Source organism: Pseudonaja textilis, chromosome 4 (assembly GCF_049901715.1).
Source record: "Pseudonaja textilis isolate UNSWEBS1 chromosome 4, rPseTex1.2, whole genome shotgun sequence".
Lineage (NCBI taxonomy): Eukaryota > Metazoa > Chordata > Lepidosauria > Squamata > Elapidae > Pseudonaja > Pseudonaja textilis.
In genome coordinates this window covers 15,406,471-15,433,981 of record NC_141993.1, presented here as the reverse complement: position 1 = coordinate 15,433,981, position 27,511 = coordinate 15,406,471, and the positions used below count along the sequence as shown (strand labels likewise).

The following is a 27,511-nucleotide window of genomic DNA, read 5'->3' as shown; positions in this document are numbered from 1 at the left end:
TCTTTCCCCTTTTCCAGATAACCATTTCCTCCTACCTGTGTGATTCACAATGTCTTAAAAACTTGGAGATGTTCCCTAAAGATGTATATCAGCCTTGTAGAATGGAAATCCTCTTTTCCTCAGCATGTTTAGTCAGCATGGGTAAAAGTTCTACATGCACTGAACCAGCCCTTAGTGAAACTTGCTAGCCAACTCTTCAGTGAGAACGGAAGTTTTCTCCCAGATGAAAGTGCCTGGGGGAACATTATAGACTACCTGACTTCCCAAGGTCATCTTTCAATAGACACTCTCTATACTTTGTACAAGGTGATTGCACAAACCTTGCAACACTTTGCTGCAAGATGACACTCACAGAAACCTTCCTTGTGGGAAATGGAGAAACTGTCACATGTTTCATGTGAGCTAGAATGTCTCTTTCGATCTTTACACTGTGTTGTATCACTAATTTAAAATTTGCTTTCTGGATTAAATAGGTAATAATGTAAACATTATCAGTTTGATTGGGAATGGGAAGTGTTTATTCAAAATGCTTTCACAATCAATTGTCAATATTTGATGTCAAGGAACCCAACAGAACAATTTGAGACATTTAAGGCTTCTGCCTTTTAAGCTACCAACAACAACATGGTGTCAATCTGGCAGCTACTTAATTATAGCACCTATTTTACATCTAATTCCAAGTTTCGTATTAAGTTACTCCTTTCATACCGAGTAAACTCAAAATACTTGTGCCCAAGTATACTCTTCCATACCACATTATGTCGTTAACATAACAAAAATGCTGTGTTACAGCTTAAATTTAGATATTTCATGATGTGTGAAATGCATATAATACCTTCATTGGAAGACAGACTTAAGAAATTAACACTGGGAAGGTAAATAGCCAATTTAATGAAAGCCAATATAAAACTAGTAGCAATTTTTCCAAATAAAGCATTATACTGACATCTACTGGCCTGGTGTGTCTTAGTCAATTGTACATTCTCATAAAATTTTTAAAAGTTGCTAATATATTAATGTAGGGAATAGAACATTTCAAGGATTATAAAATATGCATAATAAACAAATATGTTTTTATATAAACCCCAATTTATCAATGTTCTATAATTTTCTTATTCTTTTCCTCAATTACTGTGCATCAAAACAGTAACAAGAACTTCCAAGAAAACTCATAATTCAAAGGGAAAAACTCTGACAAAAATTCAAGAGTGTATTTAAAAATCTTTACTGGCAAAATTAAGTAGCATGCTATGATTTATATACCCAATTTTTTAATTAAAAAAACCCTAAATAGTCTGAAATAAAACCTAAGAATGACATCTCTATAAATAATGAAAAATGTTTGCACTAAATTTTAAAAGGAAACTTTGTAATTAAATACTTGCTATTTTTCATGAAGTTGATGAACTTTATTAGCATTCAAACTATAACCAAGTTTACCCTAAAACATTTTGCAATGCAAAATTATTTTCACTCAAGGAGTGTCTAACAAACCGAGGGCTGTGAATTACAAGCAATCTTTTGAAGCAGGCTCACACATTTATAAAACTTTATACAACCTTGCTTGGACTAAAGTATTTATACTACTAAATTAAACATGCATCACTTTCATACACTCCAGTTTCATGATTTATATTACATTATGTAACATTCTTTTTTCTCCCAGCAAGCAGCATGTTTGTCATAAGTTTGCTCCGTTTTCTTTGGATGTTTGATCTTTATCTTCAGTCTTCACAGTATCCTATGGAAAGAGAAGACAGTGAATTAGTGAAAAGCTGCAATAACCCAATTAAGACAGTCTGGTTTTTCTATTCTCAGGAAATTTTGCAGAAGAGTTACAGAGAGCTTTACCTTCTTAAGAACCATGTGTATTTCATCCATAACGGTTGCCAAACCTTTGATGGTCTTAGTCAGCTGCCCTTCAAACTGTAGGTTTGTATCTTCCGAGATCTTCAGATTCTCTTGCAGCTGGCTGAGCTCTTTTTTAACCTCTTTAATTTCTGCAGAGAGGCTTTTGTTTAAATTCTCCAAACTCAATATAGTCTTTTCATCTTCATCTGGAAAAATGGAAGGATTTGTAATCTTTCAAACTGTATCTTTCTAAAACGTTAACATTATTACAGAAGGCGTAAAATACTAGGCTGATACCTTAGTCTGCAAAGGAGAGCTAGTAAGGGTTTGGTTTTTTTAGGACATGCAGTGCCTTCCAGTCAGGGTTGACTCCTGCAACTGCCTGGATTAGTCTCCACAGCTTTCTTGACAAAACTTGTTTGCCCTTGCCTCCTTCCTAGGGTTAAGAGGGAGGGACTCCAACTCAACCCAACCCAACCTTCAGTTACTTGAAATGTTTTTCATACATTCTTCTTTTAGTCCGGTGCCAATTCTTTTGGAGATATAATGCGCCTTAAGCCTTTTTGAATTCATAAAAAAAAAAAAATCACTCTCACCTGTTTTTTCTTCCAGTGACTGAAGTTTCTGTTCCATTTCACCTCGTGCTTTTTCACTCTTCTCTAATTTCTGCAAGAGACTCCCCACATCCACCATGGCCCCATTATAGACAATGAGACCGACATTTTCTTCTGATGTTTTGGATTCTTGTTTTATCGCAGGTGACGGTAGAAGTGGCCTGTTTCCTATAGGAGTTAAGAATTAGCATTATTACAATTTAATAAAACCAAGTTTTATTTCCAATAAGTGCAATAAAATGTTTTAGCCTCCAATTAATTTGGTTCTATGTGCTTGTTTTTCTTCTTACTAAAATATATATCTGTACTAAATATGTTTTTCTTACTAAAATATAAAAATATTACTGATATTTTATTTTATTATTCTTTTGTTGATACACTGATTTGTATATTAAAATGTCTGGAAGTTAAATGCCTATTCTGCACCCAAAATAAACAGAAAATCTTTATCACTATCAATAGTCCTGAGAATTTATATTGATATCCTCATTTTTCAGTTTGTTTTACAATTTTTAATATCACACTTTCTCAACATTTTTTAAAACATTAAAAATGAGTAAAATGCTAATTTTACACATAATGTCCTTTCAATTTATGAAGTTTATAAATGAACCTGAAATATGAAACTAGAAGCATAGATTATCAGCAATCAAGACAGTGATAACTATTACAAAAAATCAAAATTAGTATGCTGGAAGTATTCTAGATTTGAAATATCTTTATTAATAAAAAATATGCTACCGAGCATTTCTTCCAGTGGAGTTTCTATTTCTTCTGGATTTTCTTCATCTTTAGAAGTATCTGTCAGTTTTCTATAAAAGCAAGATTCACGAACTACTACTTTATTAAGTAGTTTCTTAACCTAAGGTTAACACAAGAAGACAGATTATTATTTTAAGTATCTAAGTCTTATTCAATAAAGATATTATAGAATAAATACAACAAGCAATTCACACAATTTTTAACTTGAAATGGCTTTATTTTTTACATGAAATATTTTTCTCATAAGATTGGTCTTCAACAAGACCACAGGTAGTGTTCTCTTAATGACCTTAATTGGGACTGGCAATTCTACCACTGAGTGAAACAGTCATTAACTGGGAAACCACATGACCACAATTCTGCTTTCAGGCTGGAAAGAGACAAGACTAGTTTCACACCTTTGACTTTTGTCTCCTAACCACTCCCCATTCCTTATGAATGCTTGAGTGCCTGCTTATTGTCTTGTACACATTGAAAACAATGTGATTGATCATGCTGTAGCCTGGGATTCATGTGCTAATCAAGCACCTTACAGTACTCTCTCTTTTTCTTCCACTCTGCTGTGTGATATGGGTGGGCAGGAAAAAAAGCAAGTGATTTCTGTGGGCAATTTCTCCTTTGTATGATCCTTTCCTGCTGCTAGAGTGATCACTTTGCTTTCAAGCATAGAAGAGCAAACAGCTTATTCTCATACAATACTTTTCTCTCCAATCAATCTGTTCAGGAGGGGTGGGACCAGTGGCCAGACATAGGGTGATGGCATACTGATTGTTATAGTGATCATATAACTGAGGGACACTGCAAAAGCCATAAATCGCTGAAAATGGGTTACAAAGCTGTTTTTTTCAACCGTCATAATGGTTGCTGATAGTCAGGAAGGAAAGATTACAACAACACACCTGAGCTCTTGAGAGGTGAAGTCCAAGTGTGTACAAGATCTCTTCCAAATCTTTTTCAAGAAGATATGCACAATGGCATTGATCAAAATAAACAAATGCCATCAAAAGATCTCGATTAATAGTTACCATCTGGGTCTTGTTTCTTTCCTAACAATACAGATTATAACCATTTTTGTGAATACATTGGTTTATAGAATCAGTTTATAATAGGAAAATTTAGTACAATATTATAATACTAACTACTATTACCGAGCTAAACAATGAAAAGCCTCCACTTATTATAGCAAAAAATTAAATCAAATTCAAGCAGGAATTGTTCTTTTATATATAACATATTACATAGCAAGGCAAGCTATTCAGAGTGTAGTTTTGGGGGAAAAACACATTTAGAAAATAATCAAAACCATCCAAATATAAATAAATCCAAAATATATTATAAAATTATTTAACTAGCAAATTAGCAGCTGGGGAAAAAAGGAGAGAAGGAACTTCTATAATCCTTTTTTTCTTTTATTTTTTTTGAGGGGACAGTCTTTCTTAAATATCCCCATAATCTTCATATTTTCATTTCGATCTTCAGTTTATTCTATGTATGTACATGTATTCCTTTCCATTTTTTGTTACTGTTTTACCAAGTAAAAAATAAAACCAGAAAAAAGTGACAGTCCAAAATGTTTTTGCAAAATGTTCAGAATTCTTCCCTACCAGCTAAAAGAAAATAGCATTAGCAATTAATCTAACTACTTTCTGAAAACAAATTATAACACTAAATATGGGACATAATTATTTGCGTGCCATTCCATGTGAATGGAAAAGTGCTTTCACTTTAAACACAAATTTTAAATTAAACAGAATTAAAGCATATCCCTTAGTGAATGAGCAACATAGGGACTTTCCATGTATGTACCAACATGAAATATCATATAAGACAATCAAGCACTCTCTTATGCATGGTGCAAATCTGACATTACTGAATCCAGATAATCAATAGTTTCCAGACACTTGTAGATTTGAGTGTTAATCAGCCAAATGGAGTAAGGCATCCTTCTCCAGAAACCTTATCCACATCCTTGAAATCTACAAGTTGCAACAAATCCAGAACAAGACCAAATGGTCACCAAAGTTACATCACTATTGCCTCCCCATACTGGAACCAAAATTGTGGATAAAGTGAATTGGAAATAGAATAATTAGAAAACCAAAGATTAAAAAAACAAAAACTAATAATGGGGTTATATCTAGCTACAATATTTTGGTAAAAGGAAGTCAATGAAACAGTATTAAACCTGACAGAGCCAAATACCTTCTAGTGATTAAGGTGCTAGCCTTGAATTAGGAAGCTGTGAGTTCTAGTCCTGTCTTAGGCATGAAAACTGTCTGGGTGACCTTGGGCCAGTCACTCTCAGCCCAACCCACCTCACAGGATTGTTGTTGTGGAGAAAATATGTCATTACCTTGAGTTATTTGTAAACAATAATAAAGATGATGTAAAAATTAAATAATAACATACCTTATCTTTAGAAGCCCTCTCTTTGCAATGTCGATTTCCCTCCCTTCTGTCATCTCGTCTATTCATTTCCTCATCATCCCTATCTATAAAAACATATAATAGTTTTTTACATACTCAAAACATTTTATGTTATCAAATATATACTTTTATTTCTTAATATTTGTTTATTGAACAAATAGCATCAGAACTAAAAGATACAAAAGGAAAACATGAAAAACTTGGATCTGTGATTTTTAAACATTTGGGAATTTACTTTGGTTAAAAAAATTAATACAGTAACAAAGAGAACAGACCCAACAATTAAGATTTGATTTTAAAATTGATCAGTCATAATTTCTTGCATATATTAAATAATTTTTCTTATTACAGTTGGCTACATAACTGCTATATTTGGTAGAAATAATGAATAAGGAAGTTTACAATGTTTCTATCCTTCTTTAAGAATATAAATTGATAGACAGTCATGTGAAAAAGGAAGTACAGCCTCCTTGAGTTCTATGGTTTTACATATCAGGACACAGTAAAAATCATCTGGTCTCTGAGTAGTTCTTAAAAGTAGGCAAATATACAACTTCAGATGAACCAACAACATGTGACCATGTCATAATTTATATTATAAAAAGAAACCCAAATGGAGAAGTCAGCAATGGCCTTAGAGAAGCAATTGTTGCTGCCCATCAATCTAGGAAAGGTTATAAGGTCATATGGTTTGTTTGGAAGGGTTGCCAGGAATGGCAGCACACCTTAGGTTTGCAAAGTTGCATCTGGACAAATCACAAGACTTCTGCAACGTTGTCCTTTGGACGGAGGAGACCAAAGTAGAAATGTTTGGCCATAATGCACGGTGCCATGTTTGGTGAAAACCAAACACAGCATATCAACATAAACACCTCATACCAACTGTCGAACACGGTGGTGAAGAGGGGTTGTTTGGGCTTAGTTTTGCAGTCACAGGATTTGGGCATCTTGCAGTCATTGAGTAGATCATGAACTCCTCTGTATATAAAAGTATTCTGGAATAAAATGTGGGGTCATCTGTTTGATAGCTAAAGCTTTACTGACACTAGGTCATGCAATAGGACAATGATCTCAAGTGCACCAGAAAATCTACAACAGAATCACAGAAAAAGAAAAGAATCAAATCATCCCAAAGGTGCTTTTTTCAATTTGACTTTTTGGTTTTTCTTTGAAGATGTTTTGCTTCTCATCCCAGAAGCTTCCTCAGTTCTGGAGCTGTGCTTTCTGCAAGGTGTTTTCTGCCCTGTGTTCCTTTACTGTTTAACACAGACACAGACTGTTGGAAGAGCTGAAGAAGCTTCTGGGATGAGAAGTGAAATGTCTTCAAAGAAAAAACAGAAAGTCCAGTTGCCTCTGGAAAAAAGCACCTTTGGGACATTACCTGGAGAATCTACATACACAAAAGAATCAAGATGTTGTAATGGCCCAGTCAAAGATCAGACCTCAACCCAACTGAAATGCTAAGGCAGGGCCTCAGGAGAGTTGTGCATAAATTCATCCCCACAAACCTCAATGAACTGAAGCAAAGTTGTAAAGAAGAGTGAGCCAAAACTCCTCAAGAAGGATTTGAGAGACTGATAAAGTCATACAGAAAACAATTACTTCAAATTAAAGGTGATTCTATAAGCTATTGAATCACAACATATACTAAGTTTTGCACATGTGGCTTCTCCATTTTGCCTTTCTTTTTTGGCAAAATAAATGATGACATGGTGTAATATGTTATGCGGTGTTGTTCTTCTAAGACTGTATTTACCTATTTTTAAGAACTGCTAAGGACCAGATGGTTTTTTTACTATGTCCTGAGGCATAAAACCATAAAATTCAAAAGCGTGTACTTTCTTTTCTACATGACTGTATACAATGATATATTTCCTTTCCGCTATTTGTTTTTAATTCTTTGTACATTGTTAAGTATTTCCAAAGATATACATATTTCTCAGCCAGATAAGGACTTTTCCCTTACAAAAGGAAAAAATATTCTACTGATACCATTTGAAAAAAACAAAAATATACTAGTTCTTTTTTATTATTTTAATTCAATGTTAAGCGAGATGGGAGTTATCACTTTTATTGTTTTTTATACAAGATTTTTATATTTATATTTGTAAATTGCCCAGAGTCACTGAGGGGGAGTTGGGCAGACATATAAATTTCCTTGAATAAATAGAAGGTTAAGCATTTTTTCCACATACAACATGCAACTATACCACAGTATTGGAAGTTCTGCTTCCTTTTAACTTAAAAAATATGTTCAACATACCATCATCTTCATCTTCTGCATCTTCAGCTTCCATTGGATCATATTCTTCCTGGTTATTGTCATCTTCCATTTCATCATCGTCCTTAGAATCATCTTTCCTTTTATCTTCCCTCTGTAAATAACCACAAAACATTAATACAATCCATGATTGGGCAAAATTATTTAAACCCCCATGGAACCAGTTAATAGCATGTAAATACGGTTCTAAAACTCTCAAACAAAGAATAATTGCATTTTCTTATATACCACTTTTAAAACTTAACATTGAGAAGGGAAATAAATTTATTTGGGAATTCCTACCAAATAAATCTGAAAATACTGTCAATATCAGCTTAAGTTCATTTTGTTAACGTGCATGAAAAAAAAAATAGTAAACACATACAAAAGAGGCAAAGTGTTTCCCCAGAAAATGACACCAACCTTTTTATCATCTCTATCATCTTTTTTATCTTTATCATCGCCAGATTTTCTTCTCTTGGGCTTAGGGTCATCGTTTTCATCATCTCGCTCTTCCCTTTTCTCTTTTTTCTCATCTTTCTTGTTTTTTTTGTCTTTTTTATCTTCCTTATCCGGAAGAGACAACAATGCTTTGTAGATTCGTACACCAAAATCCCTCTGAAGCATTTCATTGAAAAGTTCTGCAAATAATGAAACCTGAACAAAGAATATTGAAAGAACTAGTCATTACTTTTATATACTTATATAAAATATTATAGGTACTCCAAACGGCTGTTCTTTTAACAAATTACAATGACTTCAGAAAGTGATTTATGACCAGTCACAGCACCTCTGTGGTCATGTGATAACAGTTCAGATGCTTTTGTGATTTGTGACTTTTCTGACTTCTGACAAGTAGTCAATTTGGAAAGATGGGTTCGCTTAATGACAGCTTGATTAACTTAACAACCACACAATTGTTATGTGCCTAATGATTTCAGTAAAAATGTTTGTAAAATCAAGTGTGACTCGCTTAATGATTGATAGCTTAGTGACCAAAATTCCAGTCCCAACTGTGGTCATAGGGTGTGGCTAACCTGTACCACCTATTACCATACTTATAAAAAAAACCAGAACAGTCAAAATTAAACAAATATTGAACTACAGTTGTAATGAAATCTGAACTTCCTAACAGAATCCTTTTCTCTCTCTCTAAATCTGGCATCAGGAACTCTCTCATTAAAAAAACAAAACTGTAGAATAAAATTAAAAATCAAAATAAAAGAGTCCACCTTTAGATTAAAAAGAAATATTCAGCCAATGTAACGGAAGCTGGTGGAATTCAAACATCTGGATTCCTGCAATACCAAAATGAGGAAAGAGTTACCTCGAAGGAATGTTCTTTGTTATCTTCCAGTCTATAATCCAGAAGAACACTCAGGGACATAATACTGCAATCAAACTTCCCACTTTTGGCTGCCCAATTAGGATGCACAATGATTGCAGGTTCATCAGGCAAAACGTATCTTCTCTCTCGACGCTGACGTTCTACTTCTTCTAACCGTTTCCTCTCTTCTTCCTAAAGAACGGAGAAAACAATTTGAATGTTCTATAATCTCAACAACAACAAAAAAGAAAGTTTTAGCCCAACACATTACTGCATTCTCTGTGTGGATAGCCAATGCAATGTAAGCAATAAAATAAATCTGGGTGTAAATTGAAATCTTTATTTAGCCATAAAGCATTGGGACATTGAAATAGTCGTGCTGGGAGACGTGGCTCCTCCAGAATAATTCTGGGCATGTCTCTGGAGTAGAGGTTTAGGGTCCTGTCTGACAACAATTGGAAGGAAAGTGGACCCGGAGACAATCCTTGTCTGGGATGAACCTGAAGCTGTAGGATTCTGTCCCTCTGGAGATGCGTGTAGTGCCTTGCCCAATGGCTTTTTGGAAGGCTGTCAGGATGGTATGGAATGAGTGGGCTTTGAGTGGGAAAGGTTTGATACTTGATTTGCAGGTTTTTAAGCTTTGTTTTGATTTTTATGGCAAATGTGGGCAATCATTCTGACATTTTTACACTCCTGTATTTCTGGCATATTTTTAGATTGTTGCATGTTTGCTTATTGGAGTTTACCAAGATTATTCCTAGACAACATAAACTATTTGGAGTCAAGCAACAAAACAAAAGATTAACGTTTTAACATATATTATGTTAAAAAGTATGATTAATATAGACGTAGCACTAGCACTTCGATTTATATACTGCTCCATAGTGCTTTACAGCAATTTCTAAGCTGTTTAGAGTCAGCATAATATTACCAGCAAACTGGGTTCTCATTTTACTGACCTCAGGAGGATAGAAGGCTGAGTCACTCTTGAGCAGTCAGGATCAAACTCCAGACAGTGGGCAGAGTCAGCCTGGATTCTGACCACTATGCCGTCATGCACGGATTTATATTTACATTATAAATGTAAATATAAATTATAAATGTAAATATAATTGACTTGGTTCCTTTTTATGGTTTCATCATCCTTGTTGAAGATATACAAATAATTACAAGGAAACAAATATTTTTCTGCCCTGTAGATTTACCAACAGGAACTAACTGTGAGAGAGGAGCATCCACACTACAATTAAGCCCAGGTTCTGGTGAATTTTAAGAGTTCAAAGATTAAGCAAGACAGGTAAAGGCTGATTTTGACAACACTGTCCTTCTCTCACATACTTAACCATTCAACTTAATTATAAATTAACACCTTATGGATCAGCACATGAACATTAATTTACTAGCTATACCTCTTTATCGTCTTCAGACTTCCTTTCTTCTTCTTCCTCATCCTCCTTTTCAGATTTCTCCAATTCTTTCTGTTCCTCTTTTTGCTCCTCCACTTTGAGTTGTTTTGTTAGCCGAGCTATTAGCTGGGATTTCAGACCCTTTGAGCTAAGAGTCCGGCTTTCTAATTCCTTGCGTAGGTCATTCACCTAATTAATTTAAATACATAAATCAGATACGAACTTTTATACAATCAAGCACCTTGAAGAACATATCCTCATTCATTCTAAAACATAATGAAATTAAACTTTAGCAAGTAAACAAAAAATATGATAAAATTTTAAGATAGCCCCTAAAAAAAAAAAGCAAAGGTATATTTTCCAACATTTCAGAAAAATAAACAAAAACATCCTTCAATATTTTTAAGAATTATGCCTTAAATCAGGGCTTCCCAACCTTGGCAACTTTCATGCGTGGACGCTAACTCCCAGAATTCCTCAGCCACCATTGCTGGCTGGGGAATTCTAGGAGCTGAAGTTGGCACGGTAGGAAACCTTTACGTTTTCACTTCTTCCTAAGGATCTTCTGGAGCTGAGTTCAGGAGGGATAAAGGAAAGGGGCATCTCATTGCACATGGTTGTCTTAATACTGGATCTAGTCTTCACTGCACTTACCTTCATTGCTTTAGGATCAAGTTTGGACCAATGAGTAGGAGTAGATATTTCTTTAGCTTCCCCATCATCTTTTTCCTCTTCATCCTAAAAAAAAAATCAAAGAAAAACATTCTTCTTCAGGAAAGTATTAAAACAAAGATCCGTCTTTTTAAAATTCTGCAGCTGAAATGGGCAAGGTCACAACAGTTTCCTCAGATAGTCTTCTCCTAAAGTTACCATTTCAACAAAGCCACATACCACATTCTGCTATTTTAATAATGATCATAGTGCCTCTCTCATCAGCCAATAAGAGTCTCCTCTGTGAAACACAAAAGGGTGATAAAAAAACCCAACAAACAACGAACATCAGGGATACACAGACATTTCTGGTCACCACTAACCACATAGCCTGTGATTTTCCCCAAATTTCAAACCACCCAAAATATTCTCATTTCGTTAAGACTTTTTACAGAAACCAAGATGCCAACAGCCATACAGCCTGAAAAGGCTATGTAATTTCAACGTTTTGCCTATTTTCAAGTACCATTATATATATATATATATACGTACATATATATATTTTAAAGGCTAACATATTAGAAAAAACTCCAGGTTGGTTTTTTTTTTTTTTGGCTTTACACAATTCTTAACACTGAATCTCACTCAACTGGTCCCAGATTCCAGCAACTAATTCTAAGATGTCAAAGGTTTGTGAATTCAGTGCACAGTTTTAATTCCACCTGTTGCATCCGCATAATTCCATTTTAAGTTAGCACACTAGCTGAAGTTAAACAAAAAAGGATTCTACACTGCTGAAAGCTGGTTTGCCCATCATTGTTACCAGTTATGTTCCTTCTAGGTATGTTTGTGGTGTAGCATGTGATGTGCGTTTTTTGTGCCTGTGTTCCTGCGCCTGTGAGAAGCAGAAATAGAAAAAGGGATTAGCGTTCAGTGCCTGTTCTCCATCAGCCTCCTTGCGTTCACCCTGAAGTTTCTCGACCAGCTGCTGCTTGTATCCTCGGGAGAGGGTTTCCCACTCTGAGCGGGTGGGAAGGCAATGCCAAACATCCAGGAAAAATAAAACCACTGTCTCCACATGAGCTGGAACCGTACGCCCCTTGTGGGTCTCCTCAGGGCGATGGTAGCGAATCTCTGCAAAACGGTACCTGTTGCAAGGGAAGAAGCATGTTGGAAAAAAAATTCTAGAACACATTTTATAGAGCCTAGTTCACTGCAGCACATCAAGTAAAGAAACTTTGCTGCGACAACCTGAATATTTTTAAAGAAAAAAAACAAACAAAAGCCATATATTCTCTTTGGAAAACTTGAAGAACTTATTTTAAAACAGCTGCTGAAGAATGTACATTAATTGCCAAAGGGAATGAGTTGGCTATTCTATATCAAAATGCGCAGCATTGGAACTGAATTTAGGTTTAGTAGAATTATCTTTTAAATTTGGTGTCCAACTGCTTGCAAAGCATAGACAGATGATTTAACATCGAACTAGAAAATCCAACAGGAGAAGATATGGCTGCCCCAAACATCTAATTGTAACACAAGAATAATGAAATGAAGTTTCCTTGACGATCTCCTCCAGCTATGCGTGAAATGAAAAATATTTTAACATACAGGCATTGCAAAATTCACACAACAAATACATGATTTTAAAAGCTCATTTTTCAAACCTTTGGCACCAAATCACATTTGCACTGTTAACTAGGACAGCAACCTGAGTAGTTTACCTGGATAACTACTGGATCCTGATAAAGAGAGGAAGAGGCTACCTTGGATAAAATCATTTCAATTTATTCATGCTTCAAGTTCTCCAGAATATTCCAAGAATACAATACTTACCATTGTGTGCAAACACTTAAATCAATTCCTGTTAGGGCCCTGCAACACCGGATAGCAGTTTTAATCAGCACAGATGGGTCTTTCTCTGGGTCAGGTCCATCGAGTGACGGTGACCAATGTCCACCAATAGCCATGGCTTCATCTTTCCCTTTCATACCCACTAAAAACTAGACAAGAAAGTTACTTAATTAATACTTAGCTACAAGAAGAAAAATATCTCTGAACTGCGAAACAATGAAATTGAAATCCTAAAGGAGTGTTGGTTGGTTTCTCAGCATTAGCAAGTATTACTGGATTTGTAGGTTTTATAGCACAGCCCTATATGACAAATTCCATGTGAATATAATTTGGTTTTATTTTAGAGCTGATGAGACTGTAACCTATAATAAAGTAGCAGTCTTGCAAAAAAGATGAGTTCAGCTTTTGTTTTCTACAATACGTTTCAGCAATGGAATAGGTTTAAACATCATTACCCATTAATTTTGCAAGATCCCTGTATACGTTCTGCCATTGGACAGAAGCTGCAGACAAAACAGATGGAAATAGTCTAATAAAATAACTTTGTGAAAGCTAGTGCAGAGTGCAGGCTTGAAAATATTTTACATGGCTAAAAAGAAGCAAATGCTAACTTGACCAGCAATCTGGATTTAAGACACAAGAATGCAATTATGTTTCAAATGCACCCAGATAAGTCAACACAGAAATTCTACGTCCACGAGTGGAATTAAACTTCTCATCCGCCATATATTCAACATGATCGCTAGTGAGGAATGATGGAAACTAAAGCCACACCCCCAACTTGGATAAGGACTTTGTAACAAAAATGTTTTTACTAGAATTTCTTTTAACCTTTATAAGTCTAGCGGGGTGTTGAAAACCATCCCGGACTTCTTGTGAGTCTTCAGCAAGGGCACATGATTTGTGATAAAGATCTTCCATGCTTGGACTAGCCATAAGCATCACCTGTTAGAACAGCAAGATAAGTGTCATGTGAAATAAGCAATGCTACAAAACATAGTACAAAACCTGACCCCCCCAAAGATAACTGAAGAGGCATTTGGGATGTGAAAGGGGGAGGGTCTGATTTGCTTTTTTATGCCAACCCATCAACAAATGGACAAAAACTGATGCAAATCTGAGTGACCTATATGAAAAAATATTTACATACTGCATATATTTTAAAGGGGTCAATTTAAGAAACTCAACATTACTTAAATGCTTAATTTTTGGTTCAATGCTCTTTATTCAAATTACAACCTTAAAAGCATTTACACTCTACATATAAGTTTCAAAGGCCCACTAAGAGTCCATAAACAAATATAAATCAACTGTGTATTCCTATCAATTTGAAACTCAAACATTAAGTGCTCAGAATGTCAACTGCATTTCTCTTTTCTAATAAATTATGTGATGTTCAAGCAATTCTTTTTATAATCATCCTGATGCAGTTACTCTTTATTTCAGGGTCAGATAGAGAAAAAGGCTGAATCCAGACCTGCTCTAGTTCCTGAGCCCTCTATTAAAAATAAAGAACACAGGGCGTAAATGCTTCTGATAGAACTAAACTCTCCCTGGATTTGTAAAGAAGATGTGGCACCTGGGATGCCACACACACCTTTGCACTGTAAAGATGATCAGCATCTGCTGGGTCCAGAACAGCTGTGTTCTTATCCAGGGGGTCGACTTCTCTTTGCATTACATAGAAATTGCAGTAGTTTCCCAGCTGAAATGGTCTTGGCATAGGAAAGGCATCTACCCAAGTAAACTGGGCATCAAAGAAGTCACTTGGAATATATAAGTTCTGGTATCGTCGCCTCAGCTCCATCATATCACAACTAAGGCTTTAAATGATAAGAATATTTATTTTACAAATGTAAAGACATCCAAGCATATAAAAAGTTCATTCTCACCAAATATAGAGCTGAGCATAAACAGTCGGTTTGGTTTGGCTTTAGAGAAATTGTAATTTTTAAGGCTTTTTGACAGACCATATTCAGAATAGCAGCCTTTTATTATTACTTGTGTAGTCTTCATTAGCATGGACAGTTGGCTAGAATTTTAGGGGCTGTAAATAGAGCTGCAAGTCTGGAAAGGATGCTTTCTTAGATTACAGTGAATAAAAATGAAGATTCTTAGCCTCACCTATTCCATACTTCAGTCTCTTTCCATAAAGAAAAGTAAAAATGAGATGCATTAAGCAACATACCAATCCAACGAGAACTTGGAAAACTGGACTGTATAGCGAGGCACAACACGCCGGGGTCTTCGAGGGGATCTTTCTCTCTCTCTTCGAGGTGATCTCTCTCGAGAACGTTTCCTCTGGGGTGATCTTTCTCGTGACCTGCGCCTCTCACGCTCTCTCTCACGACTTAAAACAAACATGAAATACATTTTTTAAAATTTTAATCTCTGTGATATTAGGAATGCACCAAACACAGTCTATCATTTCAGCAGCAGGAATTGTCAACGAAATTTAAATAATATTCCTATACATTTCCTTTTATCAAAATATTGCTTTTATCTTTAAATAATTATCCATGAAAGAAAATTAACTGGAATTTTATAACACACCTTCTATCATCTTTTCTGTTAGCCATGGGGTCTCCTCTGTCATTCCGGCCTGAAAATCTAGGTGGTGGATCTAATCTTCGGGCTGGCTGAGGCTGTGAAACTATTCGAACAGGAGGCTGTAGCAAACCAGCTTTTTGGGGTGGGGGGTGGGAAGAAACCACAAGTTTTAAAAAACTTTTTCATAATAGTGTGTTAATAAAACAAAATTATTGGATTACTTTCTGTATTTTCAAGGCGGGAAGGTGCAGAAATACCTTCTAATAAATCAAAGCCTTCATTAAGCCAGATTTAACAAATCAGGGATGAAACAGTTTATTATGGATACACTGAATAACATACTCAGTTGTGGCTTGTAATTTGCTGCAAAGGCCAACAAGCAGGATCCAGCAATAGTTAACATAGCCATAGCACTTACTTATATGCCGCTTCATAGTGCATTACAACCCTATAAAAGCTGTTTAGAGTCAGCATATTGCCCCCAACAATCTGAGTCCTCATATGGGGATCGTTTGGAATTTTGCACATCACCCATGAGTTACATTGATAAATGCATACAAAGGGAAACAATTTGTTCTTCCCTTCTAGTGCAGGGACGTTGCTAACAGATGACCTGGGAACTTTAGAATAAACGTCTGATCCCTTCCCGGTCAGGTGGCAGTAGAGAAGTTTTCTGTTCAAGCCACCGATGCCAAAACACAAACTGATGATAACGTCTGGCCCATTTATGTTCCCGAGCAGCACATGAAAACATACTGTACCTCATATTAACCAAAAGTCCCAAGGCATGCTTCAGGGAATACCTTTCTGTTGTGGCTGCTGCAATAACGGCTGGGGTTGCGCCTGAAGCAAAGGTGTTATAGAACCGGCTGATATTTGTGCCTGCAAGAGAGGCTGGGGCTGCGCCTGGACACTGAACGCAGGTTGCTGGGCGATGGGTTGGAGCCCTGGTGGAGGAGTCTTGAGTAAAGGCTGGGTCTGAGTTTGGTTCTAGTAAGGAAAAGAAAAGAACATCATAGGGCTCAGAGGTGCCAATAACAATAGATTGGAAAGTCCGTTTTGTCAAATGGGCGGCTGTGTGAATGTGGACAAATGAATGGACAAGAGCTCAGCGTACCTGGTTTGGTAGTGTTTGAATTCGCTGTGCGTTCCATTTGAAAGGCATATTAGGATTATATGTGGCTTCTACCAAAACACGGTCTCCAACTTGAGGAGTCTTCCCTTTAACAGCGCTGCAGAATTAAAGAAGACCACAATATTGGCTTTATGCCAGCACTCTCTTCAGGTAAAACTGATTCTTAAACTAAAAAAGAAAATCTAGCTATATTTGCTGGGTGGAATAGGTTTCAGAAAAAGAGATATGGGACTAGTTGAGGATTTTAAAAACCAAACGAATTAAGTAAATAAAAAAAAAGAACACTTCTGTCCGCAACCTTTTGTTTATATCTTCTTGGAAGCATCTGGGGCATAGTTCACCACTGAAATACAATTCATTATTCATGCTGCCATCAATTATGTACAAACCAGAGATTAACCTACCTGAGTTGGAAGAACACATCTTCGTCAACAAAACCAAAATTGTCATGGAGCTTGGTAACCACCCCAGTGAAGACCCGCTGTTTCTGGGGCTGGGTCTGCTGCTGACTTGATCGTGGTGCTGGATACGAAACAGTTATCTGTGCTGCTGGTTGAGGTGTAGAGAGGCTAAGGCTTGTTGGCAATGCCACAGCTGGCTGAATAAAAAAAAAATGAAGCGGGAAGCCTTATAAGCATTCAGAGCTTGCTAAATGTTAGGAACTAACTAATATTCTGGTAACGAGTGGTACCAAGTGATGGAATGGCATCTGTCAGAAGCACAAAGAAGGCAAGATGACCATGTTAAAAAGGTGTTTCTCCCCCACCCCTTCCTATCTGTAAACCACAAGAATCTCAGGTAGGTTAACCAATGCATCAGAAATCCAACCTGCACATAAGGCAGACTTTTCCACCAAACCAACGCCAGAGGGTAGAGGGATGGTTTTGAAGAAACAGCTGTTCAGTAAGCAGGATGGGTGTATGCTGCATCCATTGATACTTCCATTTAATTTTGTAAGCAAATAAACATCTTATATGAGATATTCACTGTGTAAATTTTGTCTTAGGACAAAAGACAACCAGTATTAATAATTAACTGGAAGCTAAAAAGGAAGCTTAATCTTTGTCATCTTAAGCATCTTCCACATAAAAGCACATTCAGATTTCAAATTTTGTCCTACTATTTTATTTTGTTACTGCCAATTCAACAATATATTGTAGTAATTTTTACACTCATTCTAGTCGCCTAAATGCTTTTTCACCCAGCTTTGTAAAGAGGCACCTGTATTTTTTTAATGTATCATGTATCAAAATAATTATTTTTACCATTAAGCATTCTGTTATTTAGAAAGAGAAACAATTTGCTCTGAAAAAAATACTAATTTCATTTTTTAAACAACTTTAAAATATTTTCAAATGATGACATTGTTTGAAATTCAAAGCATACATATTTGAAGTTAATTCCATTGGATTAAAAATGTAAAACTACCAAATATATTTGATACTTTATTTTAAAATATGAACTACCCAACATAAAACTACTCATTCTTCCAAGTAACAGTGCAATGGAAAAAAAGAGAAAGCATTATATACAAAATAAAAATGGGATATAAATTTGATAAATAAATATTACCCTAGAAAAATATTTGTGTGTGTGTGTGTGACTGCAAAATCTATCATATTTACACATATTAGGCTTTATGACAAGAGAATTTTTAAAAAGCTAACTTACCTGAGTTAAAAGTGTTTGCTGAGGCTGCTGCAACTTAAAAAATAAACAAGATAATTAGTTTTTATACTGCACACTTTCTGATTCCACCCGTATTTACATACATAAAATATTGCAAAATATTACATTGCTTATGCCTGCTTTCTACCTTTGCATAGCAAACAGGTTACAAATTCCATGAAAACATGTATAACACTATTATGTTATAACATTTTAAACACTATTATGTAACTTAACATTTCCCATTTTATGTTGAATTGTTCAACCTCTTCAAGGAGAAAATTATACAAAGGAATAAGAACATCTTTCATTAAAGGATAAGAAAATGTTTCCTTTTTTGTGTTATTTAAAACATGCTCCTCCCTTTACTACCCTATATGGAAGAAATTCAATGATGCTGATAACAGCTGGTTTGCCTATAAAACTGTATATGCACCCAGACTATATTATTCACATAAAGCTATCCTTTTAGTTTTATAAAATAGATATTCCAACTATCCAAACTAATAGCAATATTTTCCAAATCTTCAATATATTTTTCTACGTTCAATATAAGCTAAATATATCTACTTCATGCATTCATTATTGAATAGTATATAAAAAGTGACTAAATCCATGACAAATGATGCTTCTTGATACAGCAAGCAATGGTGCTATATATATATTAATAAGCCTTTCGTGGGCTTAAAGGCATAAGGTAATCCTCAACTTATGACCACAATTGAGCCCTATTTTTTTGTTGCAAAGCGAAACATTAAATCAATTTTGCTCCATTTTATGACCTTTCTTGCCAGTTAGGTGAATCACTGCAGTTATTAAATTAGTAACACAGCTGTTAAGTGAATCTGGTTTGCCCACTGACTTTGCTTGTCAGAAGGTCAGAAAAGGTGACACTACAATGTCATAAATGTGAGTCAGTCGCCAAGCATCTGAATTTTGATCACATGACCATAGGGATGCTGCAACAGCCGTAAGTGTGAAAAGAGATCATAAATCACTTTTTTCAGTGACATAACTTTGAATGGGTCATTAAATGAACTGTTGTAAGCTGAGGACTACCTGTATTTAACTTTAAAAGTCTCCTTTGGGTCACACTCCTATAACTTGTCAATATAGTTTTTTGGCACCAATACAAACATGCTTTGTTTAAAATATATTTTGTGGCCTTCTGCCTAGTCCTTAAAAAAAAAGCCCAATTCAGACACAACCAAACTATAAAGAGTTACACAAACCTGCTGTTGTACGCTATAGAGGGTCTGCTGAGGTTGTGAATATTGCTGAAAAACATACAAACTGGGAATAACTAAAATATATATACACAAAAATATATTGCCACATGACAATCTCAGATAATTACATGTAAAATAAAATTAAGCTATTACTCTAGTTTAACAAAACATTGGTAATATTTTCCTAGGAACATAAAGCTGAACCGAAATACAGAAATATTTTTTCTCAAATATCACTCTAGATTCTACAACATGAATGGATATGTATGGAACTCAATTTAATAAAATGAATAGCAGTTGCCCAAAAGCATAAATATTAATTTAACTTATTCTGTTTTCATTTAGATCACATTATTCTGTTTTCATTTACATCACTTATTTGGGAAGAAGGAAATCAAATCCTTGAATATTTTTGTTTAAAGCTTGTGTATGGCTCTTGGTTTCCAAAATCACATTTCTAAATGAACCAAGTCAAATTGTGGGCTCAAACTACTTCTGGCTCAAAATAGGATCTTCAAAGCAGATTAGATGAAACTTGCAGAGTCCTATTAAATAGCAATGTGTAATATGTTTTCCCCAAATGTACAGAGGATCTCTATTGTATATGTACAGACTTAAAATGCAGTACTTCCTCCAAAATAAAAATTATCCAATTCTGCTGCTTATTCTTTGACGTTATCATGGGCTACATTGGGTGAAAGGCTGTTCCTTTTACCTGCTGTAATGCGGCAGCTGCAGCTGCAGCTTGCTGTTGCAAAACAGCTGTCTGCGTGAGCTGATAGTTCGTTGGACTCTGAGTACTGAGTCCTGCCGCCAATGCAGTTTGCTGTGTATATATTGTAGGAGATGCTCCAAGTAATGAAGGCTGTTGTACACCCAGAGCAGCTGAAAGGAAAGAGCTGAGCATTAGGAAATCCTAATTTTGATTAATGGGATTGCAAGTCAAATCCAGCACTATAGATTTTAATAGCATCATGATTTTGTAGAACAACTGATTCCTCTTTGCATTTTGAAAGGTGCAACTGCAGTTTTAAATTGAAACAAAAATATTTCCTTTCAAATAGACAGTGTTGAATATACAAAGCTGGCTAAATATGTATTTACTTAAACATGGAATGCAAATTTAATACATTAGGCCTGTTTTACATTAGAATTAATGGCCACTCTGTATAAATTCAGGTGATCACATAGAATTCAATTCTTCTTACCAATGAGTACAGTACCTTGATTAAGAAGAAAGATCTTACTTCAACAAATCACTTGCTTTCTGATGGAAATGCTACAAAAGGCCAAATAGCCTTGCCATCTTAGTTTAGGAATGCGTTTGACATTTTAAATGAGCATCACAGCAGAGAAAATTGCTCCAAAGTAATTAAATAGGCTTTCTGAAATTAGTTCCATCTTTTTATAATCTTTTTTATTCATCTACTTCATGTTAATGTGTGGCTTCCTCTCTTCTGTTGTTGCTTATCTGCATAAAATGACAGATCTTTTTCTAATTCACAAAATTCCAAAGTATTCATTAAATATTGTACTTGTGTTCACCTATGAACACCTTCTGAAATGATTCCAGAAACATTCGTACACTGTATATAATTGCCTTTTGTGCTATTTATCTCTTTGCTGAATATTGAACCTTCAAATAATTAACTGTAGGCCTTAAGAAATATAATGTAAGAAAGGCCAATCAACATCATTGGCACACAAATATTATGCTCTGTAAATAATGGTTTATATTCACCATGATCTGAACCATAAGAACATAATTAAACCCGCTGGATCAGACCAAGGCATACTTCATCCCAAAATTCGGTTTCTATCAGGGGCCAAAATGATACTTTACAACAGGTGCTTGTAAGCAGGAAATGACATATGCTTCCCCTGCTGATACATTTAGCAACCACAATTTGGTCATTAAGTGAAACAGTCACCAAGAAAAACCACAATTGTGCTTACACTCCGAGTTCAACTTTCCCTTGTTTTACAAACCTAAAAAGCTTGTAAATGAGAGGATTGACACAACCGTTACCCTCTCCTGGGAATTAGCCTGGCAGTTTATTTTTCTATTTATTAAGGAGTTTTATGTGGCTGCCCAGCTCACAGTGACTCAAGGCAGCATACAAAGACCCCCAATACAAAACTCATTACTCCTCCCATCTAGATTGTCATGATAACAATAAGCTTTGCACCGGGCAGGCATCACCATGCCTCAGGACTGCTGGTGGGAACTAAGCTTTTGCCTGAGGAAGGTGGGTCAGTTACTCAGGCAGAAAAAAATAGTCTAACCCAGGGGTGTCCAACCGTGGCAACTTTAAGCCTGGAGGACTTCAACTCCCAGAATTCCCCAGCCAGGTTACCAAGGTTGGACACCCCTGGTCTAACCCAATAAGTGAACAGCCCTCCTTAAATGCATCTGAACAGCTTCACAAATTCAGCAGTACCAGATAAAAATTCTCTGCTCTTGTTTACTCTCTTCTTCCTAAAGACTAGAACTAAGCCACCATGACTTAAATACTTGCTAAAACAAACCACAATTCAGCAAATTTAACTTGCACAGCCTTCAGACTTTAAGCAGTTCATCAAGAATATTGAATGTTGAACAGCTTGTGTTGTTATATATTTGACAAGATTCAATTGTATAACTGAGTATCACTATCTAAAATAGATATGAAGCCAAAAATAGATGTTTTATAAGATAGCTAGGCATGTTTTTGTTACATAATAAATCGAACAAAAGAGGGGGACTGTAAAAATAAAATAGGGAAAATATAACTAAAAATAGCATGTATGTTTCAGAGATTTCCTGATCAGAGAAAATCAAGAAAAAAGCAATCAGACATATTGATATAAAAGCTTACAACTGCTTCTCCACAATGTTAGTCATTCATCAGTGTAACTTATTTCCTATTCAAAATTAATATCTGCATTGTTTTCAATCCACTTAAAATGTTTTTTCAAAGCTAATCTTTTTACATTTGTTTTATTTCCATTTACTCAGACAATCAGAAAGGAATCAGTAGTAGTAATTGTTTAAGAAAGTGCAAACTGACCTGGCTGAGAAACTGCTGTAGCTGTAAACTGAGTAGCCCAGGGGGGATTCTTCTGTCCTCCAAACTGTGCCATTGTGAGAGGTAAAATTCTTCTGCCTGTTTAGTTTCTTTAAAAAAAAAAAGCCCTGACCATTAGCACTTTAACATGCAGCTAATTCCTGGATCATGGACAAAATTAGCTATGTGTGACATACATTTACATTTGATTTACATTTACATTTGATTTATATGGCTGCCAAGTATAAAGCAATTCTGGACATCTTCCAATTGTACAGAAGCAGGAAAGTAAGAAACAGAACAATGAAATAAAAAAGAAAAAAGAATAGTCACGTCCAGACAGTCCATTCAAAAATATTTTATTGTAGACAGTTTCATCTTGCACAGTGGCTAATGACAGGGGAAGCACCAAGTATTCAGGATTTTACTGTACACAGTGCCGGCAGGATAGGGACTATCTGAACCTCTGAGGGGAGGGATGATGTTCTATGGACAGCTGCCATAATAGAGAAGGTCTGTCCCCTAGGTTTTGCCAGGAAAGAAGGGACTTGAACTATACCTTCCTGCTGGATTCTCTTGGAACAAGCTGAGGCAATTGGAGATAGGCAGTCTTACAAATGATCTGGCCAGTATGTGAAGATCCTTATAGATGAAAACTATGTTTATTCTATGTCTGTGGAAATTCTGAGTCATCCACTACATAGTTGTCTCAAAGGTGCTTTTTTTCTTCAAAAGGCAACTGGATTGTTTTTACCTTGAAGAAAAAAAAAACATTTCACTTCTCATCCAAGAAGCTTCATCAGTTCAGATGGTGGGGGGAAGGGGAAAATGGAAGGAGGATAGTAACCGAATTACTCCAGATGTATTCTTCCACTGCCCTCCATCAAAACTGATGAAGCTTCTTGGGTGAAAAGTGAAAAATTTTCTTCTTAGAGGAAAAAACAGTCCAGTTGCCTTTTGAAGAAAAAAAGCACCTTTGAGACAACTGCTTGCTCTAATAAGAGAAACCATGACAAACCGGATGTCTTGAGAAAGGAAGCGATAGTAAATACTTCCTGTGAAAAATACAAATAAACTTTGGTTCTCACAAAATTTCATCTATTAGCTCTACTTATTATATACAAACACACCAAAATCTGATCAGTAACAGGTAGAGTATATATAGTCCATCTTCAGAGTGACTCATCAAGAACACTTTTCAGTTGTTCTAGTAAGAAAATGCATCTCCAGTATGATCCAGCAGCTGTGCTTACAACAGACACTGAACAAGGCAGCCAAATACATGTAACCAAGTATATGAAGCCCAAGTGATCACTTGGTGATTTGATATGTCATGCAAATCTAGAAAATTAATTCAGTCATTAAGCATCCCATATTAATCCGCCAGTACCGTCGCGGATAATAATGGTGTGGCAATTAAAGCAAATATGTCACCCAGATGGACGTAGCAAAACTTGCTAGTGCAGACAAATGACTTACAGAAGTTTCTCAACAAAAGAAAGTGGAGCTGAAAAGAAAAATAAACCAAGAAAGCAGTTGGCATTAAGGAAAGCACATCATCACACCCAGGTTATACATGAAAACACAATATCCACTGCCAGACAGTCCTACAAATAGAAGAGAAATTTAAACAAAAAACAAGCGTTCCAAAAAAAAATTCAGATCCAGAACTGGAAGTTCTCACGGCTCGTTGCGAAAAAGCTAAACGGGGCTGTCCTGGCCTAAGCAGAATAGCAAGCCTGATTCACTCAGTCCCAATTCCCCCTTTGAGTAAAAACGCGCGTGGAATCAACCCCACACAAAGAAAAGGTGCTCAATAGTGAATTTGTGGGATGCAAATGACCGCGAGAGAGAGAGAGAGTAGTAACGAAGAAGAAACTCTCCCGCTGGTTTAACCGCAAAGGTTCCGCGAAAGGGCAAAGGCGAGCCTCTTGGGGTCCCGGGTCAGAGCGGTCGGCCTCCGCCTTGCTCAGGGAAGCATCCTTAGCGGCGAGGGGAAAGAACCTCAGCCCGCCGCTTCCCCACGGCCCGTCCACAACGCGGGGCTGAGGCCTGCCGCCCCCGGAGAGCTTCTCCCCCTCTTCACCCAAGCCTGCTCTGAGGAAACACGAAGGCTCCCCCCACCTCTTCCCGAAAGGACGGCTCCCCGCTCCCGCGCAAATTAAATCGCGCCGCTCTCTTTACCTGAAAAGGGCCGAAGGCGGACACGGAGAAGCCATTTCAAACTCCTCCAGCACCCCTCAGGCGAAGAGCGACGGCGCAGGCGCAGAAAACGCGCGAGGTGCGAGGGGAGTTGGGCGAGCTCGCCGTCGCGCACAAGAGTGACGTTCCAAAGTCAGGCCGCTTTCGCCCTCGTGCACGTGCTCCGGGAGGCTGGGATTACGGGCTCCAAAACAAAGGATGGAATCGCGTGGCGCATGCGCCGAAAGAAGCGTCTTTGATTTCCTCGAGCGAACGCGAAGGGAAAAGCTGTCAATGAGGTTGCGTGGCGTATATTTTGCCGCCATCTTGTTTACGAGGCAGGTGATAAGTGTGTATTTTACTTCCGGGCAGAGGAAAAGGTGTTGCTTTTGCACAACTGCTTATCGGGCGTTTAACACTTCCAAGAACACAGGGGCTAGTTTAAGGCAATGTTGCTCAACCTGGCCAACTTGTGGCCTTCAACCCCCCAGAATTGTCAGCTGTGGAATTCTGGAAATTGAAACCCACAGATTTTAAAGCTGCTCAGGTTGTAAAAAATGCTCTAAGGAGAATCCTCCAGTGAAAATACATGCTTTTCTGCTTTTTTAATCCCTTACACAGGATTTTTGTGCTAATATTTTATGTCGCTGTTTCTGTGTAGTGTTTTCCTTTTAAAATATGGCATGGTTTTAACATTACGATTTTAACTCTGCAACTGTGATGCAAAATGGACCAAATAAATGAAACCCAAGAAAGTGAAACCTTGAATAGATACGATTATTTAGCTAGGTGACATCGTGGTTATGCTCATTAAATGATTATTAAATACTCTTCTAAACACAGATGCATTCACAATTAGAACCAATATTAAAATGTTGCTGTCAGTCTCTGTTTGATACTGTGTCTCATTTGAATAATCAGTTATCAGAAATCCTTAATTTGTCTTGTTCATAAAGTTCTAAAACTGCATTAATTCCAAGTGGAAAGTGTACAGGAAAAAAGCAACCAAGAAACATTATTATGTCATTAAAGTTAATTAAAATAATTAAGAAATATTTAAATAGAAAACCCAAAGAATTGGGAAATAAATCCTGAGAAATAGTGACTGTAGTATCTCTATTGTCATCATCTATTTCAGAAGTGCAAGGAAGGCAGCCAACATTGCGGTGAAGCAGTGCGGACGAGTGGTAGCTCCACAAAGTCCTGCCAATTTCTTCAGTCTGGAGGGGCCAAAATTCACCCTGTAGGAGTGACGAAGATGGAGAGGATGCTTCGGTGGTCACAAAGTGAGCGCAGTCTCCTCGTTTGGCCTGAAGAAAAGAAAGAAAAGAAATGGTAGATATATCTGGGACATTGGGATTTTGACAGATTGCTGAGTAAATTTCTAAATTTATTAAAATAAGGCAAAATGGGACCGCAGGGGGAAATGTACTACTGAAAGAAATATTGATGCACCAAAGTACGCAGGAAATGATGACAAGGAATCATAGGGAGATAAAAGAATTGAAACATGACGTAGTTGTGAGACCAGAAAACTATGACCAAAAGACACTATTCAGGAAGTAGAGGAGAAAATAGAAAGAACAGAAGAAAGGACAGGGGAGGGAAAATGACAAATGATACAAAGAGACAAAAAAGAAGAGATAGTAAAAGCTGAAATAGAAATGGTAAATTACACTTTAAGAGATCAAAAACTAGAAGGGGATGCACCGAAAGATCACTGAAAGTTGTATTGAGAGTTTAAAAGAGTGAAGCGGCAGAGATAGAAGAAATACTTAGATCAAACACAAACAAGACAAGAAGATATACAAGATCCCAAGGGAGGAGTATGGGAGATGTGCCAAGAAGTCAGTAAGAGTTGAGATATGAAGACAGACAAGAGATGAGGGATAAATGCAGAATACTGTTTAACACGGGGGTTGTACTATTAAGAATTAATATAAAGATAGAAACTAGAAATGGGGGAAATACTGCTTTTTTAATTTGGGAACTATTTTATTAATGGTTAAAAAAATAGCAGCAGTTAGATTTGTGGATATGTAAACAAAGATGAAGCAATTTGTATAATTGAATAATGAACATTGAATAATTAAGTAAATTGGTTATTTGGAGGCTAATGGTTATAAATGTGTTTATATGTCTTATAATGTTTGATATTAACTGATAAAATTGAACAGAGGGCTTAACACAAAAAATTTAATAAGGATAAGTGAAGATGATGGTGAATAGGTATTGAGAATAATAGTCATAATTATTGTGTGTATAAGATTTATTATCTCTACTTAATGGAGATTGTATCCAGAAAGTATACTCTATAGAAATTTTATATATAACCAAGAAAATTGTATAATAAAAAAATAATTAAAATAAAGAAGTGCATGTGGGGAAAATGTATACTCTCATCCCAAACTATTTGACTTGGATAAAGTTGTAGCTGGTGTAGTACTAAATTCTTGTAAGATGTGTTATGTAATTTATTTTTAATTTGTCAATTGCTTATAAGAAAATAGGTATAAGTAAAAATATAGTTATGAATACATAGATACATA

At 36.2% G+C, this 27,511-nt stretch overlaps 1 protein-coding gene and 1 non-coding gene across 5 annotated transcripts; both read right to left on the bottom strand.

Moving 5' to 3' along the window:
* Positions 1-495: 495 nt before the first annotated feature.
* On the bottom strand, positions 496-25,027 carry CCAR1 (cell division cycle and apoptosis regulator 1). Of its 4 annotated transcripts, none has more exons than XM_087932304.1 (26): positions 24,966-25,027; positions 24,261-24,288; positions 22,785-22,891; positions 20,450-20,619; positions 19,738-19,782; positions 18,509-18,541; positions 17,242-17,435; positions 16,820-16,934; positions 16,506-16,692; positions 15,706-15,835; positions 15,341-15,502; positions 14,750-14,975; positions 13,984-14,097; positions 13,135-13,301; positions 12,236-12,446; positions 11,302-11,385; positions 10,651-10,836; positions 9,242-9,433; positions 8,338-8,571; positions 7,918-8,029; positions 5,637-5,719; positions 4,127-4,273; positions 3,207-3,327; positions 2,448-2,633; positions 1,852-2,057; positions 496-1,741 (listed from the first exon to the last, which is right to left on the bottom strand). In XM_087932304.1, the coding sequence occupies exons 3-26, from the start codon at positions 22,855-22,857 to the stop codon at positions 1,682-1,684; spliced, it is 3,438 nt and encodes a 1,145-aa protein (XP_087788430.1). In that variant the 5' UTR covers positions 22,858-22,891; positions 24,261-24,288; positions 24,966-25,027; the 3' UTR covers positions 496-1,681. The 4 variants fall into 4 exon arrangements, with proteins under 4 accessions (XP_087788430.1, XP_087788432.1, XP_026569288.1 ...); XM_087932306.1 differs by having other exon boundaries at positions 18,509-18,535; XM_026713503.2 differs by lacking the exon at positions 24,261-24,288.
* On the bottom strand, positions 13,547-13,609 carry LOC113444715 (small nucleolar RNA SNORD98). The gene has a single exon (XR_003375288.1). It is a non-coding gene; the product is annotated as a small nucleolar RNA SNORD98 (small nucleolar RNA).
* Positions 25,028-27,511: the final 2,484 nt, after the last annotated feature.

Bases quoted from the DNA above. Each gene is read 5' to 3' on its own strand.
- CCAR1 (XM_087932304.1), bottom strand. From the start codon at position 22,857: ATGGCACAGTTTGGAGGACAGAAGAATCCCCCCTGGGCTACTCAGTTT. The intron at 17,436-18,508 runs GTAAGTTAGCTT...TTTTTTATTCAG, and splicing joins AGCAAACACTTTTAACTCAG to CCAGCTGTGGCATTGCCAAC. The intron at 3,328-4,126 runs GTGTGTTGTTGT...TGTTAACCTTAG, and splicing joins TTCACCTCTCAAGAGCTCAG to GTTAAGAAACTACTTAATAA.